Here is a 21,047-nt window from a genome sequence, read left to right as displayed (position 1 = left end):
GTCCCTTCCCCAGGTGGCCCTCACCGATGGTGGTCTCGCAGAACTTCCCAGCGGCCACCTCATTGGCAATGTTGGCTCCCATCAACACGCTGATGTCAATGCCCATCTTCTCTCGGATGATGTCGGAAATGAGCTTCAGCCCCTCAGGACCCTCGTCTATGCCCTGCAAGGATGTCAGCAAGTTAGGGGAAAACGAACCACCAAGGACAAGAGGCAGGAGATCATTGCTTTATAGGTCACCTAGATTCAGACTTCCAATGGCATACGCAACTTGAAAAACCTCTCTTATTTACAACAGTAAACAGACATACTGTGTATGTACCATTTAAAGAGTAAAATTAAATGAAAATGTAACCACCCAGGTTAAGAAAGAGAACATGAAGGACACCACTGAAGTCCCCTGTGTCTCTCCCCAAGTGCATCCTCCTTATTAGTGTTTCCTGGTCCCCACCAGGGTGAAGCCGTATCCTGAATGCTTTATGCCCTGTTCCCTTGCTTTTCTTGATCATTTTGCCACATAAAACTACACCTAAACAGTAAGTTATATCAGTATATTTTTGAAAACCTATAAATGAAACTGTACTGCTCACCTGTGTGCTGTTTTGTGCTATATTATTACTTTGGAGATTCACCCACACGGCTGCACGAATGCTCTGGTTCATTCCCATTTACTACTGTGTAGTATTCCATCATTCATCTGTCCAGTCTATTGATGACTGACATTGAACTGTTTGCTTTCGTAAACATTTACCTATGAACACTATGGAACACACTCTCTCACAGAGGGTTCTTCCCCTGGCAGCCTGGGGAAGTTTATGGACTCATTCTCAGACTTCATATGCATAAAGCAAAATACATAAGATTACCCAGGAAGACAATTATACTGAAATATAGTTATCAAATGTTAAAAAAAAAAATTTGTGACAAAGTAGTATATGTATGTTATCAATGTAATTATAAAAAGATGTCATGGCAGGTATAATAATTACCATAATTTCCAAGTAGTGATGAGCATAAATGATACTTTGAGATATCTGAAGCCGCTGTAAAGTGATACGAAAATACCTGTAATTTCTATTGATCACAGGGTCAAGGTCCTGCTAGTACTACTGTCATTGAAACTCTAGCCTGTGGCCTTCACTCATAAGTGAAGGAAACGCTTGTTTCAGTTAGAGGTTAAAATGAATAAAAATGCAATTCCGCCCCCACATTTAGGACCATGAACTCTTGAATTCTATCTGTGGACCACTGTGGGTGGTTTGTGGACTTCTGGTTAAAAACTCTCTCTTTTGGGAATAAACCCAGGAGTGGGAAGTAAAGATGATTAATTTCCCAGCGAATGCAAACCAGGTAAGATTTCCAGAGCTGGTGGTTCTTTCTTTGGGGGACCCCACTCTTGCGCCCCCCGCCCCTGCCCCTACGAACCCTCTCTACATAGAAAGCAGCCCCTCCTAAATGTGAGAGGAGCAAGGCTCGTGGATGGCGTGGTTTTGATTCTCTTCCAGGCATCTTTAAAAAACCAAATCCAAACCAGCCATAACTTCCCTTCAGCTCCTTATCTCCAAGAGGTGAAAGAGGAAAGGAAGTTCCCAGTAACCGGCACGCAGCGAGGGCCCGTCACCTTGATGAGGGTGATGCCCAGCGCGTCCTTGGGCACCCTCCCCGTGATCTCTTCGCAGATCCGGTGGATGAACTGGTGGGGGATGACAAACACCAGCAGGTCTGCGTCCTGCACGGCCTCGCTGAGGTTCGCAACAGCAACCTGCGAGGGCGAGGGGGACACGGTTACTCCCAGTCAGAAACACATCTCTCCACGCGCTGACCAGGCATCAGATGCCTCTGCTGTGCAGACTGACAGTCAAATCAGAGCTGTGTTTGCGCTGCCTTCCCCACTCGGGACGTGCAGACGTGCATCTGAGGCCAGCAGGGTCCTGCCTCTGCTGCTTACCAGCTGGGGGAGTGCCCTACCCTCTCCCCACCTCAGTCCCCTTCCCTGTAAAAGGCGGTCATAACCATCCTGTGCGGGTGGTTCTCTGTTGCTCTCCCACCCACCCCCACCCCACTCCCCCGCATCCATTTCTACCATTCTTTGCCCCACTGTCTCCCCAGGAGGCTGCACTCTGTGGGCTGTTTCCCCAGGTGCCCTTGCTCTCTGGCTTCCAGGTGGCTTCAGCCCAAGGCGGGTACTGTCGGGGGCTCCAAGGTGGGAGGAGAAACAGGCAGGGTGTTGACTTGCTCCTGGGGCCACTCCTACCCGGCTCGCAGGGCTGCTGGCCTGGCTTCCTTCTACAGCTCCACCTCCTGACCTGGTCTGAGGCAGCCCCTCTTCCACGTCTCTAAGCTCTGGTGGGGCCGGTGGAGTGACACTGGTCTGTCCCCTTGCCCTTTCAGGGGTGGCCATGGCTTCCTGCTGCTGCTAATCTCTGGATACTTCACTGAGCCCTTCTGGTTCCCCTGACTCCGCCCATGCCTCTGTCAACAGTCCTATGCTAAGCTCTCCTATGTAAGCACTTTAAGAGCGCTGTTGTGAAGAATAAATGACATAGAACAGAGTCTGGCACCTGGTAGGCACTCAATAAATGTCAGCTATTATGATGATTTCTTCCCTTCAGATAAGTACAAAGATGGGGTTTAAAATTTAATGTGGGCACGTACACACACACACACACACCCCCCCAGAGGCAGAGGTGAGGCCACCAAGTGAGGACACAGGGGCATGTGGTCTCTATCAGAGACTGCCTGTTGTTGCCCAATGTCTGTTCTCCCCCTTCTTCCTCAGCAAGAGAACCCCCAGTTTAGGGTGAGACTCATAACTGCCAGGAAAGAAGGCTACATCTCTAATCTCCCTTGCAGCTAGGTGCCCTGTGTGACTAAGTTCTGACCAATAAGGTGTAAATGGAAGTGTTGCGTGTGACTTCCAGGAAATGCCTTTGAAGGCCTTTCTTCCTCCTTTTGCCAGAGGGAATGTGAAGAGATGGCTGGAATTCAGGCAGCCATCTTGGACCATGAGGAAGAAAGCAAATGCTGAGATGGCAAAACAGAGTCCCTGACATCATGATGCATCATTATGACAAACGTGGTTTTTTTTTTTTTTTGAAAAGTATATAACAGATTTCTTTTTTATTTACAATCAAGTTCTGTTGGGCAACAAAATTAAATAAATAAAAGATGTGATGAACGTCTTTTATCTAAGAGAAAAAAAGCACAAACGTTTACTTTGCTTAGGTCACTGTTATTTTAGGTTTTCTTTTTTTTTTCCTTTATTTATTTTTAATTTTTTTATTTTTTGGCTGTGCCGCATGGCATGTGGGATCTTAGTTCCCCAACCACGGATCGAACCCACGCCCCGTGCAGTGGAAGTGTGGGATCTTAACCACTGGACCGCCAGGGAAGTCCCTATTTTAGGTTTTCTGTCGTATATACCCGAACCTAACTGAAACTGACATACATTAAGCACTCCTGGTTCCCAAAATGAAGGGAATTGGATGCAGAATCTTCCCTGAGGAAGTGCTATCTGCCACAGGAACATCATTCAGAATGGATAAGCCTCCTAGGAAATCTAGTTTGGGAGTTGTGATGGAGATGCCAACTGCTTGACAAAATTTCTTCTCCCCTTTCTCCATAAACACAGAGCTGCAAGCTGGTCACTGGTCACCTAGCTCAGGACTGCATTTCTCAGCAGTCATTGCAGTTACACAAGGCCAAGGACCAAGTTCTCATCAACAGAATGTGAGACGGAGCACTGCACACCACTTAAGGCCCAGAGCCCTTAAAACATTGGCTGCTTCCTCCACACTTTCCCTTCCTACTTTTGTGCTAGTTGACAACCTAGATCTAGGAGATGGCACAGAAATGATGAAGAAAGATGGGACCAAGAACAATGGTGTGAAGCAAAGCTGCTAGACCACTATTACGTGAGAGGGAAATAAAATCCCTTTGTCCTTTAAAAGTCACATCATTGTCTCTCCTCACAGCTTAGTCTAGCCTATTAACTAACGTGTGCAAGAGTTACTCCCTCACTGAAAAAATTCCCCAAGGGAATCTACCTGGCACTATTTCACTCCCTCCTCCCTTTGGCTGGTATGCAAGACCTGTCATTTACCACCCAGCCTTCATTCCCCTTCTTTCTAGCAAAAGTGCCTCTAAATTTCATTTCAAAAGCTACTGCTTTCCCATTCTACCATGCAATTTGGGTGGAATGGGCCCCCCGCCTGCTCCATGGATGGTCCTTAAGTTGTCCAAGCCAATGGGCACATAAAACAATAGGAGCCAATGTTTGCTGGAGCTTCTGAGGAACAGTTGCTTCCTTATACTTCTGCAACAGCTATTGGGTCTTTCCTTGAAAAGTATGGGATGACAGTGCAAGGTCTGGAACAGCTACAACCATTTTACAAATGTGAGGGGCAGAACCTAGACCTGCCAAGGGGCTCCCATGTGAATGAAGGCAGAGCAGAGAAACAGAGGAAAACAGGGAGGGCCTCACTGACATCACTTAAGCCACTGTTTCAGGCCGCATCTGAAACCGGCCATATAACCCAAAACATCAGCTTAAGCTGATCTGAATGGCAACAAAGTCGTTCCCCATAGAGCAGAACATAACCCGGAGCTTAGCACTTCTCCCTCCTTATTCATACCCCCAAAGGCCGGGGGAAACCTGCCTTCCTCTTCAAAGGGTCTTCTTCAGGTTGGTAATCCAGGCTGGATAGCAAGGACTCATCACCAAAACTCTACCTGCCTATTAGTTCCCTGGCATCTGGAGATTCTACCTCCTCCAAAAAAGCAGTTACTTATTCTATTTCATTAGCCCCGATGCCAACATACAATGGCTCTGTTTGTCCCTGATTGGCAAGGCTCATTATGTTCATACACATACACACATTATGTTCTTCTCCCTGTGGTCCCAGCCAGAAGCACCAGCCTTTGTAAGACCTCTGACCCCCCAACTCCCCCTTGGGTTACTAGCCTTACTTAGGTAGGGACTTCTGCTCTCGACCCCCTTCTCATACAGAGCCTGGCCACTTAAGTTTTAATGAAAACCCTTCTTCACACACACACACACACACACACACACACACACACACACACACACACACACCCTTGTACTTCCCTGACATGGTGAGATAAAAAGGACACCAGAACCAGAGAAAAGATGGAAAAGATGTACGTTTGTGTTCCATGTTTGCAACTGATCAGCTGTGGGACCTGGACAGATGACTCCTGTTCACTGACAGTCACCCCGCCTACAGAATGGGGATAAAAATCACCTTTCCTAACAGCTATTTCACAGAGCACTTTCAAATTCATATAAGTAACAGCACTCTGCAGTGATATGAAACAAGTGAAAGAGATTACTCATCAGAAAAATCTACCTGCCTCCTATAAATTCTTAACCTTTAAGGCATCAGCCCATCCCTATGTCCCCCGCTACAAAATATTCCCATGGAAGCTGCCAGAGGGCCCAGGATTTCTTCCTGTCTCTTACATTTCCTTTCTCAACAAATTAAAGAACTTGTGGTTGGTTGGGAGTGACGGGTCTCTGGGACAATATGCCTGGGGGCTCACTCAGCGTGGACTGATGTCCTTCCATTGTCCTTGACCTTGCCCAAGTGCGTAGGGTTTAACCCGCAGAAGCAACCTGTAACCCGAGCTGCATTTGTGTGGTGCACACGGCCCGTGATTCCTGTTACACAGGATCAAAATGAGCTCTCCTCAACGAACGCAGTAAATCAAATACTCTCTTTCAGAATTAAAGCTTTAGCTAAGCCTCTATCTTATCTTTTACCCTGAACCAAATCAGGACACTGCTTTGGAAACGCTGACCTATTTCATGGGTCACCTGCCAAAATCTTCCGCAGAGTATCCACCATTAAAGATCCTGAAATGTGTTGGGAAAGACAGCTCAGAAGAAAAGGGCTTGCCTTTCACTGGCAAGGAGGACAGGTAATCAAATCAGAACAAAGGCATCATGGCTGGTCCGCTTGATGCCAGGAATCCAGGGCTCTTGGTCCAAGATAATAAAGAAACTAATAATAATTAAAATCATTTAAAACAGAGCCAGTAAAGTCTGTGGGCCAAGCCTGAAGGTTCTTTTGTTTCCCCCTGGATTAGCTATCACTGTGCAGTGTGTGGGCATCTTGCCCCACCTCTACCATGAGTTAGATAACTGGACACCACAGGCAACTCGCCTACATTCTTCAGGGAATAAGCATTTAGGTTAAACACAACAGCATGAATAATACACAGAGCAAAGTACAGCTGGCACACAGTAGGGGTTCAAAAATATTGTGATTTCCTCCTGTTCTCCTAACCTCAACATAGGCCAAGATTGTAGGTGAAATTCACATCCTTGGCTCTACACTCAGAAAAATGATTCTCAGGTACAGACAACCTTACCTGATGATTCTTATATAAATATACCAGCGTGGTAAGTGAGGTTGCTTCTGGGGGGAAAAAAGAAAGCTGCAACCCCCTGAATTCCACAATACTATATGAGTAATATAAACTTATTATGTAGACCAGTGGTGCCCAAACTGTGGTTCCTCAACCAACAGCATCACCATCACCCGGGAAATCCTTAGAAATGCAAATGCCTGGGCCTCCCCTGAGACGCAGTGAATCAGAAACTCCAGGGGTGGATCCAGTGATCCCTGTTAAGCTCTCCAAGTGGTTCTGAGGAACACTTAGGTTTGAGAAGCAACAGTGAAGATGAATCCTCCAATGAAAATGAAAAAGCTAAACTCAGGCAGGAAAGAGTTAACACTGAAGCTCCTACTGAACTGATATTCTAATTTCCAGAAGCCTTTAAACCAAAATTAATAGATATACTCGCAACCCTACTACCCAAGTCAGTGGTCATTTTTTTTTTTTTTTAAATTATCTTGGCCTAACCCTCCATCCCACAGGACACCACCGAAAGCACTGAAACAGAACACTCCAGCCTGGTTAGTTCTCCCTCAACCATGTCTGCTGTCCCTGGCACTAAGCCAAACCACAAATAATGCCTGGCACTATTCTAGGCACTGAGGACGCATCAGTGAATGCAGGCCTGTGCAAGGAACCAAATCCTGAGAGTTAGTAGCAAAGAAAAATATCTAAATTGGATTTCAAAACTTAAAATTTTTTGTACTTCCCTGGTGGCGCAGTGGTTAAGAATCCGCTTGCCAGTGCAGGGGACATGGGTTTGAGCCCTGGTCCAGGAAGATCCCACATACTACGGAGCAACTAAGCCCATGTGCCACAACTACTGAGCCTGCGCTCTAGAGCCCACAAGCCACAATTACTGAAGCCCACGCACCTAGAGCCCGTGCTCTGCAACAAGAGAAGCCACTGCAATGAGAGGCCCGTGCACCACAACGAAGAGTAGCCCCTGCTCGCCACAACTAGAGAAAGCCCACACGCAGCAATGAAGACCCAATGCAGCCACAAATTAATCAATTAAGTTTAAAAATGATATCAAAACTTAAAATTTTTACACTTTAAAGGATACCATCAAGAAAGTGAAAACTCACAGAATGGGAGAATATACTTCCAAACTATGTAGCTGAAAATGGATTTGTATCTAATAAAGAATCCTTACAACTCAGTAATAAAAAGACAACCCAGGGCTTCCCTGGTGGCGCAGTGGTTGAGAGTCCGCCTGCTGATGCAAGGGACGCGGGTTTGTGCCCCGGACCGGGAAGATCCCACATGCCGTGGAGCAGCTGGGCCCGTGAGCCATGGCCGCTGAGCCTGCGCATCCGGAGCCTGTGCTCCGCAATGGGAGAGGCCACAATAGTGAGAGGTCCGCGTACCACAAAAAAAAAAAAAAAAAAAAAAGACAACCCAATTTTTTTAAATGGACAAAAGATCTGAATACACATTTCAGATATATAAGATATACAAATGGTATATTGTTTTATATTTTTCAGATATAAAAGATATACAAATGTCCAATAAGCACATGAAAAGATGATCAACATCATTAACCATCAGGCAAATGAAAATCAAAACCACAATGAGATACCATTTCATACCCACTAGGATGGCTGGGATCAAAAAGTTAGATAATAACAAGTGTTCGTGAGGATGTGGAGAAACTGAAACCCTCACACACAGCTGGTGGGAATATGTATAATGGTGTGGCCACTTTGGAAAACAGTCTGGCCAGTTGCTCAAAAAGTTAAACAGTTGCCATAAGACCCAGCAACTGCACTCCTAGGTATATACTCAAAAAGAACTGAAAACGTATTCACACAGAACACTTTACACAAATGTTCCCAGCAATATCATTCATAATAGCCAAAAAGTGGGAACAACCAAAATGTCCACCAACTGAAGAATGGATAAACAAAATATGGTACACCCATGAAACAGAGTATTCAGCCATAAAAAGGAATGAAGTACTGATGCAGGGTACAACGTGGATAACCTCGAAAACATTATGCTAAGTGAAAGAAGCCAGTCACAGAAGATGACGTATTGTATGGTGCCATTTACATGAAATGTCCACAACAGACAAATCTAGAGACAGAAAGTAGATTAGTGGTTGTTTAGCGCTGGGGACAGGAGGAAATAAGAGGTGATTGCTAAAGGGCATGAGGTTTCTTTTTAAGGTGATGAAATATTCTATAATTGATTGCAGTGATGGTTGCCCAACTTTGTGAATATCCTAAAAACCACTGAATTGTACACTTTAATGGTAAATTGTATGTCTGTGAATTCTATCTCAATAAAGCTGTTTTTAAAAACAGAGCTGGCAAGGCTTAGGAGGCAAAGATGTGGGCTTCCCTGGTGGTGCAGTGATTGAGAATCTGCCTGCCAATGCAGGGGACATGGGTTAGAGCCCTGGTCCAGGAAGATCCCACATGCTGTGGAGCAACTAAACCCGTGCGCCGTAGCTACCTGAGTCTGCGCTCTAAAGCCCGCAAGCCCCAACTACTGAAGCCCACGCACCGCAACGAGTAGCCCCCATTCCCCGCAACTAAAGAAAGCCCGTGCCCAGCAATGAAGACCCAACGCAGCCAAAAATAAATAAATAAACTTGGGGAAAAATAAAAAGAAGACGACAAAGATGAGATGCCATGACAACTATAATTCACAGAAGATGCTGCAATTGTCAATACTGGTGTCACACTGAGGTTGGTTAAAGCTGGACTGAGGCAGAAGAGCTCTCTACCTGGGTGACCTCCTCTAAACAAAGGCCCTGGACAGACAGCCATAACACAGGACCAACAATTTTTAGCCTGCAGTGACAGGAAATAAGAAATGTTCTTCCATTCAGGTCTAAGGGGAAATCAGAAACCCAGACTGCCCCAGTTTTTAGTGAGAAGTTGATGACATGGTCATGTCATTGTTACAGAAGGTTCCCCTGTGGAGGGGTCACATATGAGCACGTGATGACCTGGAGAAGGGTCAGGCGGGCAGCAGTCTGGGGGCACCAAGCAAGGATGACTCAGAGTCTCAATCAGCAGAAGTGGCAGACGTCATAAAAAACAATTGGACATAGATGAAATGCAGCACATCTCTTCTGCTTGAATCCGCAAGACAGAAATGAGTAAAGCCAGCTTTTTAGCTCTAGATCCATATTCGCTCTGAGTCAATTAATCTTATGTCTGGCTTTTCATCTTAAAAAATGGTAACAATGATCGGTCTTGGTCTAACACTAGTTGACTTTTTAAATGATCGAATGAGGTATTTGAAAAACTCTGAAATAAACATAAAATTTTTTTTAAAAAACCAACAAAAACAAAGCCCTGGCTTTGTAACAGATTCTTAACACTAAACAATGTATGTGAATCATCTCATTTACTCCTCACAGCACCGCTAAGGAAACTACTCACAGAGGCCCATCTTACCAAGAGGAGGGGGGCTGCCCAGGCTCACTCAGAGCAGGCCCTCGACTCCAAGGTGTGCCCATCACCACCATGCTTCACCACTGTTCAACTTTTAAAATTACTTATCATGAGACATTTCATACATACAAATTCTAGAACCTAGAAAGCACAAAGAAAAAACAAACAATCAAGCACCTGTGTACCTTCTGCCAGCTTAAGAAATAAAACTTTCCAATACCCTGGGCGTCCTCTACCAAGTGCCAGCAAGGATGTGGAAGGATGTGAGTTCTCAAACCCCACTAGGTGTGTGGAGATGGGCACAACTGAAACAGGAGGGAAGGGGGCAGGGCACAACCTTTAAAAGAAGGACAGCCATTGAGGATACAACATAAACTGGTTAGAACCAATTAGGCCCAAGATGGCAGAAGATTCGACTTCCGGTAGACCTTGAGCCTCATTAAGCTCTCATTATAATATATTAGCATATGCTAAACAACACACCCACAGGCACCATGACTGAAGGCCCCCCATAAACGGCCCAAAAGTGGGTGGGGTCCAATTGCTGGAAATTCTCACCCCCTCTCCAAGACTGTTAGAATACTCCTCCCACTCATTAGCCTATGAAATTAGCCAGCCTGTGAACACTAACAACCCTGTAACCCCGAGGCCTCTGGCCTTCTGAGATGACCCACACTCTGTCCGTGGAGTGTGTTTCTCCCTGGGTGCTCTTGCCTTTTGAGACGGACTGCATTCTGTCTATAGAATGTGTATCTCTCTAAATAAATCCACTTCTTACCTATCACTTTGTCTCTCACTGAATTCCTTCTGAGCTGAGACATAAAGAACCTGAATTTCAGTAGGTCCTGATACCAGGTGTATGATTTTAATTAAAAGACAGTGGGTTCAAGTCCCAATCTGGGTTGTGCAGTTTCACTATCATGCTGGAAACCAGTGATGCCATCTGGCAGATTACAGGCTGCATCCCTGTGACCCAGCGATGCCATCCCTGCAACAGAGACAAGGCCTTTCCCGGGGGCACTGTCTATAACAGCAAATGACCGGAAACCATGCAAATGTCCAGTCCAGGGAACGGATACGCTCATCGTCATGAGCCTACAAGGCTTCAGATATCAACCATCTGGGAGCAGAGAGTTCCTCCCTCGTCCACACCTGGGCACCCAGGAAGGTGGGGGGTGGAGTCAGTCATGGGCCAGGCTCTGAGGGACATGGCTCTTGACTCCCTCCTTCCCCCCTGCTCCCCTGTTCTCTGTGCAGGCAGAGAACCATCGGGCAGATTCACCTCCCCCCACGTTCCCTGAGCACTACGCTAGGAACCTTGGTAGAACGAAACCCCAGAAAGTCAAGCCCACATGCCTGGGGCAGGTGGGGGTACAGAGTGCTCCACACAGAGTGGAAGGAACTCTCTACAGAAGGGAAGGAGTAATTGATCCCGACAGGTATGAGAAGGGAAGCTCGGAGGAATGGTCTGCACCAAGCATGGTTAGAGATGACCTCAGAGGCCTTCCAGAGCCGCGGGAACAGCGGCACCTTTACTCTTTCCATCAGATACTTGGGTAACTTAACTGCCCAGCTCAGAACCCTAGGGAACCTTCCTCTCCTCACTTACTGCACCAGGAGTAACTGCAGGGAAACGCTGCCCGGTCCTAGTGCAGTGACACAGGGAAGTCATCAAGTCATCACTGTCTAAAAGGCCATGACTCAGCAGGCTCAGGAACAGGTGTGCCAGCCACCAGCTCTGTGACCTGGGGCAAGTTCATTAACCTCTCTGAGCCCTGGTTTCTTCCCCTATAAAATCAGAATCACCATCACAGTAAGAAAGCTAATAACACCAACCTAAGAGGGTCACTGAGAACATTAAATGAGACTGTAACCAGACAGGGATGGGGTTCCCTGGAGAAATAGAACAAGGCATGGCTTTCTTGACAGAAGAGAAGCCATCTTTGGCTTAAGCCATTTTGTGATCTGAGCCACAGTGCTTGCCTTTGAACAGGTCTCAGTAATTAAGGATCAAAAGGACAAACTTATCAGGCAAGAGAAGTAAGAATAGCAAAGATAACACATCAGTTGTAAAGACTCCCAGTTAGACTGGCCTAAAGCACTATCTTAAGCGGTTTGCAGGATTTAAACCAGCCTCGGGTTTAAACACCTCCAGATCAACTGGAACCTAAGGAATGATGATGTTGACCATTTCTGACCCTTGTAACTTTCAATCCACTTTAGCTTGGACTCACTCAGTCCACCACCCAAGCCCCTTCGTGAGTATGCATGTTCCTGTAGCTTAAAACTTCCCCAATTTTTCCTCTCCCCCTTTCCTTTGACTATAAAATTGTAGCCCACTTAAACCTCAGGGCAGAGCTCCCTCGCCTGACCGCTTGCATCTCATACAAGCGTCCTATATTAATAAATCTACTTCTTGCCAAAAAAAAACTTCCCCAATTTTGTTGCTGGGGAGACACTGCTTTAGGAAAGATCCTTGGTGTTCTCCTTACTTGTTCCAAGTAATAAATCCAAGAGGTAAACCCAGTTTCCGGGTAACATGATGATATATGTAAACTACTTTGCACAGGGCTTGACACCAATGAACACTGTAGCCAAAGGCAACTGGAAATCCTCAATGAGCAAAGTCTTTGCATCTCCAAACTTGCTGGCATTCATCAGCCAACAAATCTGTCTCCCCTGCTAGGAGTCAGGCAGCCACCTGGGCTGGTTTTCAAACAGACTCTTACAGAAAGCCATCCAGGGGTGAATCTGGAACAGGAGTTCATGAATTCCACTCACACAAGCTGCCGGGTCACCATTTTCATTCTCAGGCTCACCTTCTTCCTCTGCAAGTCACTGGAATGAGGCAATAACCTAGATTTTTCCTGCTCAGGCCTAATAAGCTGGAATTTTAAACTGTCAGTCTTCCCATTTTCTATTTTCTCCAATCTTATTTGGTAATTTAGGTCTTGACCTTGGTTTTAATTACAGACCAATAAAACAGGAGGGAAGGGGGCAGGGCACAACCTTTGAAATAACGACATAGCCCAAGGACATGACATAAACAGATTAGAACCAAATGGGTCCAAGATGGTGGACAAGTCAACTTCCACCAGCCCTTGAGGCTCAGTATATGCTCACTGTAACATAAGGATCAAAAAGTGGGCGGTGGCCCAATTCCTGGAAATCCCCGCCCCTTCCCAAAATAGCTGGAATACTCCTACCACTCATTAGCCTATAAAATTACCCACCACTATAAAAACTGACAACCTCATACCCTGGTGCCTTTCTCACCTTCTGAGATGGCCCACACTCTGTGGAGTGTGTTTCTCTCTAAATAAATCCATTTCTTACCTTTCACTTTGTCGCTCACTGAATTCTTTCTGAGATAAGACATCAAGAACCTGAGCTTCGTTAAGTTCTGAAACCAGGTGTGTGACCTCAGTTGGAAGACTGTGGGTTTTGGCTGGGTTTGAGTCCCAGCACGTGGGTTCAAGTCCCAATCTGAGGTGCACGGTTTCACCAGTGCATTAGCTGGCCTAGGGATGGACCAAAGTCCATGCGCTTAGAAAGGGTATGTGAAATAAAATTCATATTTTGTGGCAAGACAAGAAAAAATTAAACAAAAAAAATTTTCTTTGCCCTTTGGCCTCCTCTCTCCCTTCTACTGTGCATTGTGTATCTGCATTACACATGGACCAAACCTTCCCCATCGGCGGAAATACCTGCTCAACCATGAAGAGCAACATTCTCTTAGCATCAAGGAGACAACTCCTTAAACATAACATTCCTTCTTTATCTTGTACAGACTTGGATTGTATGAACTGTCAGTAATTCATTTAACATAAAGCCCTCTGTCTCAAAAAACATATGTAACTATGCCTTGACTTCTAATGGGCAGAACAGTTCTCAACACTGAGATGCTATTCCCAAGTTATAATCCTCAATTTGGCTCGAATAAAATTTCTACTTCTTTCTTAGACCGACTGATTAATTTTTCGTCAACAGGTATCTCGGGAGTTACCAAGAGACACAATACAAAGGCAAAATTATTAGTTCTAGCTTTGATGTGACCACCACTCTGAATGCCAAGAAAGTAGCCTGTGATGAGCTGCAATGTGTTTCCCCAAAATTCATATGCTGAAGTCCTAACTCTCGTACCTCAGAATGCAACTGTATTTGGAGACAGGGTCTTTGTAAAGGTTATTATGTTAAAATGAGGTCACTGGGGTAAGCCCCATTGCAACATGACTGGTGTCTGTCTTAGGACACAGATACACAGAGGGAGGACCACGTGGAGACACGGGAAGAAGAGAAGTCCAGGAGAGGCCTCAGAAGAACCAACTCTACCAACACCTTGATCTTGGGCTTTGCAGGGGAGTAGATTTTGCCACCTCAAAATATGCCTCTTTGGCACATTAATTATTATTATTTTTTGCGGTACGCGGGCCTCTCACTGTTGTGGCCTCTCCCGTTGCGGAGCACAGGCTCCGGACGCGCAGGCTCAGCGGCCATGGCTCACGGGCCCAGCTGCTCCGCGACATGTGGGATCTTCCCGGACCGGGGCACGAACCCGTGTCCCCTGCATCAGCAGGCGGACTCTCAACCACTGCGCCACCAGGGAAGCCCTGGCACATTAATTATTTTAAGGTGGTTGTTTTTTAAGAAACAGCAGACAAGGAGGAAACTGAAAACCAAGTAGGAGTTGTCCTTTTGTAAGAAACATTTACATTCATGAGGGAAATCTCCATTTGTAAGGGGATCTCCCTCCAAGTACCTGGAAGAGCTGGGAGGACCAAATCTCTAGAAACTCTCAGGAAAGGGGAAGGCACTGACTTAAATCTGCGTAACCACCTTACCCTTGTTTACTGTGCTTTCCCCATTACCTCCCAGAACTGACTATCCCCACCTTCAACATCCTCTTTTGTCTTTAGCTGAGGATAATATTTAAGGTGAGGGCTTCCGCCATTTTGGTGAATGACGTAGTTTTCCTGGGTCTCTCCTATGCATACATGTTATTAAACTTTTGTTTGGTTTTCTCCTGTTAATCTGTCTCATGTCAACTTAATTCTCAGACCAGACAGAAGAACCTAGAAGGGTAGAGGAAAATTTCTTCCTCCAGACAACGTGAAGCCTCCAGATCTGTGAGAAAATTAATTTCTGTTGTTTAAGCCACCCAGTCTATCGTACTTTGTTATGGCAGCTCCAGCAAACTAACACAAGGCCCACGTTCAGAGTCAGGAAAACCAAAACGGACCAAGCAATGAACCTGGTGGTAGAGAGGAACAGGAGACCGGGGAAGCAGGTTTCCCATCTTCCCACGTCCCAAGTGCTAACTCAGCTGAATGTAACTTTTAGAATTAACCAAAGTCTTACCACGTTTTCTGGCAGCTTGTGTCCAGGGAGATATTTTACATTTTCATGGTCATTATTTATGATGTCTGTCAGTTTTCTCCCATTAACCGTTTCTTCAAAGACCCACATCTTGACCGTGGAGGCAAACTTCTGAAGTTTCTTGACATTATCACCAATTATTTTTGCAACAGCTGAACCCCTGCAAAAGAAACAGTGGAAAAGAAAACAAACTCACTCGAGCAGAAGAGAAAAAGCACTAGATTGTATTTCAGGAGACTTGCGTTCTGATTCAAGCACTGAGCTTAGAACTCAGATGTGATGTCGTCTCAGCCGCAAGCTGTTTGTTCGTTTGGTTTTTTAATAAATTTATTTATTTATTTGTTTGTTTTTGGCTGCATTGGGTCTTCGTTGCTGCGTGCAGGCTTTCTCCAGTTGTGGCGAGCAGGGGCTACTCTTCGTTGCAGTGCGTGGGCTTCTCATTGCGGTGGCTTCTCTTGTTGCAGAGCACGGGCTCTAGGCATGTGGGCTTCAGCAGTTGTGGCTCGTTGGCTCCAGAGCACAGACTCAGTAGTTGTGGCACATGGGCTTAGTTGCTCCGTGGCATGTGGAATCTTCCCAGACCAGGGCTCAAACCCATGTCCCCTGCATTGGCAGGCTGATTCTTAACCACTGCGCCACCAGGGAAGTCCAAACTGTTTGAAACTTAGTTGTTTTCACTTGGAAATACCACCCCATATCAGGAAAGCCCCAGAATTTGCTACAAGGTCAGAAAGCACCACCCCTTGAAACTAGTAAGCACCAACCTATCTTGGAAGAGAGTATCACAGAAGGAAGAGAAATCCACCTGAAAGATGGCATAAAAATAACACTTCAAGCGTTCATGAAGTCTCCGAAGCAACTAGGCTATATTTCAAATCCATCAAGATTAACATGCAGCTACCGCAGAATAAGCTGTGCTCTGGTGAACTGCAACAGGCTCCATGTGCAGTCATAAAGGAAAGACAAGCCCCAAGTGGATTCCAGAAAAGGAGCAGAGCAAGGGCATGGGTCCCCCCAGAAGACACCCAGAGGCCTCTAAAAGCTCCCTTTTTTCTGCATCTCTACTCACCAAACCTTTTCTGGTAATGAATCAGTCTCCAATAGGCTTTCCCACAGGGGAAGAGAAGATGCTAGTTAACGCCAGTCCTCTGCACAAGAGCCGCGGGTGTGCGGCTGGTCCCCGTGGCAGAGGTGATCATGGTCAGCGGGTACCTTGCCCATCTCACAGGTGTGTTGAGTGCACACTGATTGGGCCGCGGGTGGTACCTAATCCCGGCTGAACCAATCAAGTTCTTTTACAGGAATCTGAACAGAGAAATAGTTTCTTAGATAACTTTCCTGGTGTGAGGAGCAAAGGAAAGAATGGTAAAGAGCACCTTGAGAATTCACGTGTCAGGGCATTCATTATTTTTTCTAATGATTTTTCCTAACGATACAGACAATTTGTGAAATGGAGTAAGGGGTGATGACGGAAAGGGGGTGGGACCAAGCTGATGCAGAAGAACAGATTGGAGACAGTTATCCTTATGTTTATCTTTGGCTGCACAATAGAATTACCTGGGAGACTTGGCATTATCACCAATTATTTTTGCACATAACACCTTGGGCTAGATGCTGGTGATATAAAAGGCACAGCTCTCAAAAGCTTCCCACCCAATTGAGAGATGAACAAGGTAAAAGGAATTCACAATCCTGTGTGTGATAAGAGGTGAAAGGGAATGAGGGACACGAGATTAGAAGGGTAAACTGCGAGGGACTTTTAACATAAAGGACTCAGATGCAACCCAGGTAATCCATGGGAAGGCTCGCCTGCCCAGCGTTCAGCTGAGGCAACCACGGTGGACAGACCTGGCTGGGGTCCAGGGAGAAGACATGGGAACGGTGCTGAGGAAGACCATACCTCTGCAGACAAGCAAAAAGGGCTTCATGCATCAGGGATGGGAAAAGCAGGCAAAGCAGAGCTTCCAGCCAACACTGAGCTAATCACAGACACGTGAGGGAGCCGGGCCAAGCCAAGAACTAACCAGCTGATCCAGAGATGCACAAGCAACAACACGTGCTTGTTATTTTCAGCACCGAGTTGGCAGAGGGTGGGCTGTTTTGCAGTGGTAGCTAAGGGATGCATCAGACTCAGCAACGCTGAGGTAACTCCAGGTAATTCTGGGCCAAGCTATTGGATCTGCCACTCATGGATGGGGGAGGGGAGGGAAGGGAGGAGATGGACACCGGGAAGAAGCATGAAATTCAATTCAAGAATGAATCCAGGGAGGGACTTCTCTGGTGGCGCAGTGGTTAAGAATCCTCCTGCTAATGCTAGGGGATACGGGTTTGAGCCCTGGTCCAGGAAGATCCCACATGCCGCGGAGCAGCTAATCCCGTGCACCACAACTACTGAGCCTGTACTCTAGAGCCCGTGCGCCACAACTAGTGAAGCCCGCGCGCCTAGAGCCCATGTTCTGCAACAAGAGAAGCCACTGCAATGAGAAGCCCGTGCACCACAACGAAGAGTAGCCCCTGCTCACCGCAACTAGAGAAAGCCCCCACGCAGCAAAGAAGACCCAACTCAGCCAAAAAAAAAAAAAAAAAAAAATCCAGGGAGATGAACAAAAAGATTCTAATGCCTATAAGGCCTAGTCTTGTTCTTTCTATATAACTTATACAATAATATATTTTTTGGGAGATCAGAAATGAAAACACTTTAATTTGTTCTGCTTTAATCTCTTTCAGTACTATCTCCATTTGAACCAAGAATTTTCTTTGCTGTCCACCTTTTCTGTGTTGTTTATAAAACCTCAAAAGTATATAATTCACCTCAACATAATAAAGGCTATATATTCTATACGACAAGCCCATAGCTAACATAGTACTGAATATTCTTACCACCAAAAATGGGGAGATGGGGGCAGGAGGAAACTCTTGGAGGTGATGGATGTTTATTACCTTGATTGTGGTGATGGTTTCATGGGTGTATCCCTATCTCCAAACCCATCAAATATTAAGTATGTCTGAGTTTTCTGTGTTTCAATTACACCTGAATAAAGTTGTTTTTGTTTTTAAGTATAATCCATACCCAAAACTCCTTTGTGGCTCTGAAATGGTACTAAATGTGTTTGTCACATATGTGTAAGGAACAGGATCAAATAGCAAAGGGAGTGTTTTGGAAGAACCCGTGTGTTTGAAGGCAACTACATAAAATCCACATATAAGTGAAAACCCTGTCCTAAAAAGATGCCTGGCCTACAGAGGACCAGTCTAAAAACATGCACAGATATATTAGAACTGAGTCTAAAATAAAAGAAAAATACTGCGTCCAGTCCAGTCCATGGAGGCAGTTTGTGTGTGGCTCAGCCATGGTCGGGGCTGGGGTCCCATGGCCACGGTGGTGGCGTCTCCTTGTTTCAGGGGCTGTCCTGTAACTGTTCCAGCCTGGTCAGGCACAGATCATTAACACGGCTGGGTCAAGGGCACAAGCAGCCATTGCTCCACCTGCCAGCTCGTCCATCTACTAAAGGCCAGGTCTGCGATGAGTCCGGTTCTCCCCCAAGTGAGGAGTGGGGGCCAGAGGTAGCCCCAATGGCTGAGCGCTTGCCCCCCCCCCACACACACACACGCACACACAGCACCAAGTGACAATGACGCATGTGTGCCCTTTTCAACTCTCCTGGCCTCCCTGAGAGAGCGCCGAATGTCTCATGTGAGTGTTGCGGTGTTTCCCAGCTCCCCAGCCTGTGTGAATTTCCCTTCTTCCCAAAGTATGAGGCGGCCTCCACTCAGAGCCTCGGCAGGGACCAGTATCTGGCAAGGGTTTTGTAATACTGTTTTGTTTCCATTCTACTGGTGGCTGCTGTTACCTTCTACTTCCAGTCTTTGGAGTGGTGATATAAAGTTTTCTTTTAAAGTCAACTTTTAAAGAAAGTCTAAGTGAATAAGCCAAACAAAAGCGAAAAGGGCAGTTTAAAGAAGGTTTAATTCCATCTAAACCTCCACCTGGCAGATTAAGACACGACACAGGAGGCTCGGTCACTCTGACCTTGGGTTACTCAACCAGGTAGTGGCAGAACTCGGAGGGGGACTCAGCACGGCTGACGGCCAGTCTTGGGTCTTTACTCCGGAGTATAATATCACATTTCCTATGGAATCATGAATTACTTATCAACAAGTCTTGGGCCTCAAAGTACAGACTAGTTTGCAACCTCAGCAATATTATGCCAACAAAATTTAAAAGGGACTTAGGGTGGGAAATCACGACCCAGTGCCAGCTGGGTACACACTGGGTATTTGACACAAGAGCTCATTTCATCTTTCCAGCAGCCACGTTATCCCCACTTTACAGATGAAGAAGTAGAGGCTCAGAGAGAATGAATAAGTCACCCGGTCACGCTGTCCATGTAGAGCCAGCAGTTCTGGCCCAGATCTGTTTCCAAAGCCCACACTTTCTACTAATTCCTGTTTGCTGAGGGGTAGAGTAGAATCATTTTGTTGAGAATACACATTAAGCACCTATGCCATGCAGACACTGTGCCGGGCACAGAGGACACAGGGGATAAAGCTGGTAAGTCTAAGGTTGGGGTGGGGGAGAATTCGAGCCAGAGGGAAGGGCCCGTGGAGCAAAGGTGCAGGAACGGGGTGGGGGCATGGAGACTGTCCTCTGCTTTTACCCAGAGTCCACACCTGGTGGGAGGTGGAGGAAGGGGGAGGGGAGAGGTTATGAGCAGCAGGGGGAGACAGGGAGAGGAGGTTGAGAAAGGAGCAGAGGAAGGGGAAGAGGAGAGGGAAGGATGGGGCAAGAGGCAGAGGGTAGGGGTTTGCTGACTACCAGGTGTCAGGCACTGTTTGTTTGCTTTTTGTTTTTTGATTGACATGTAATTGACAAATAACATTGTATAAACTGAAGGGGTATAACCCTTTCATCTGATACATTTAGGTATCGCAATCTGATTACCACCAGAGTACTGTTTTCAATGCTTTACCCACATTATCTGTTTTAAGCCTTAGCAACCCTCTGAGACAGGGACTATCACGATCCCCATTTTTCAAGTGAAGACACTGAACTCCCGGGATCACACTGGTGGTCAGTGGAAGAGGAGAGATCCGCAGCCCAGGCCATGTCTTCACCACTCTGCTCTCCCTCCTTGGGTCCCAGCTGGACACTCACCTGCTGGAGGTCCTAACCTCCACTGGCAACACCCCCCTTCCCCCAGCCCCTTGGCATTCACTCACCTCTTCCTCTCTAAAAAGATGTGACATTTTAATCAGCCAAGGAACAGGATGCCTATCAAGTCAGGTTGACAATTCCCAGAACTGCATGGGGTGCAGGAGCTTACTGGCACAGAAAGGACGCCACAGACCATCCCTCTTTTACCAAGGAGGAAACTCTCTAGGGAGAACAAACAAGGGTGCAGCTAGATTCTCCCCATCCCGTGCCCAGAGCTGATCCTACGTGTGGATCCAAGGGAAGAGGGTGATCAGTTTTGGCTTAAATAACATCAACTTTCTTATTCATAAAAGCAATACATGAGAGACAAAAAAAAATTATCATCTTACCACCCTGGGAGAACCACTGTTAACATTTTGTGTAATTCTTTGCAGTTAAAGGGCTTTTAAAGTACAATCAAATGCCAGAGTATTAGATGCAAATGTGAAAAATAAAGTATTTTAAAAATAGATTCAACTTGGTGAATGTTTATTTGATCTCTGGATAGGGAAGCTTTATAAGTTAAAAATCAAAGATAGCAACCACAGAGGAAAAAAGATCAATGTGAACAACTTCACATAGAGAAAAAAAGGAGGGGGAGAAGCAGATGAAAACAGTCTTTCTGTCTATCAAAATCCAAACTGCAG

At 46.1% G+C, this 21,047-nt stretch overlaps 1 protein-coding gene across 3 annotated transcripts in view; it reads right to left on the bottom strand.

Moving 5' to 3' along the window:
• The window catches only part of GPD1L (glycerol-3-phosphate dehydrogenase 1 like), a 56,886-nt gene that overhangs the window by 28,981 nt on the left and 6,858 nt on the right, over positions 1-21,047 (bottom strand). For all 3 annotated transcript variants that reach the window (XM_082663108.1, XM_082663110.1, XM_082663109.1), the window contains exons 2-4: positions 15,189-15,366; positions 1,622-1,762; positions 25-163 (exon numbers count right to left, since the gene is read on the bottom strand). In XM_082663108.1, coding sequence (XP_082519234.1) covers positions 25-163; positions 1,622-1,762; positions 15,189-15,366 — 458 coding nt within the window. The remainder of the gene's footprint in view (positions 1-24; positions 164-1,621; positions 1,763-15,188; positions 15,367-21,047) is intronic.

The sequence above is a fragment of the Grampus griseus genome (genome assembly GCF_964374135.1).
Source record: "Grampus griseus genome assembly, chromosome: 10".
In the NCBI taxonomy this organism is placed as follows: Eukaryota; Metazoa; Chordata; class Mammalia; order Artiodactyla; family Delphinidae; genus Grampus; species Grampus griseus.
The sequence above is the reverse complement of the archived record's forward strand: the minus strand, read 5'-3'. Positions and strand labels throughout refer to the sequence as shown.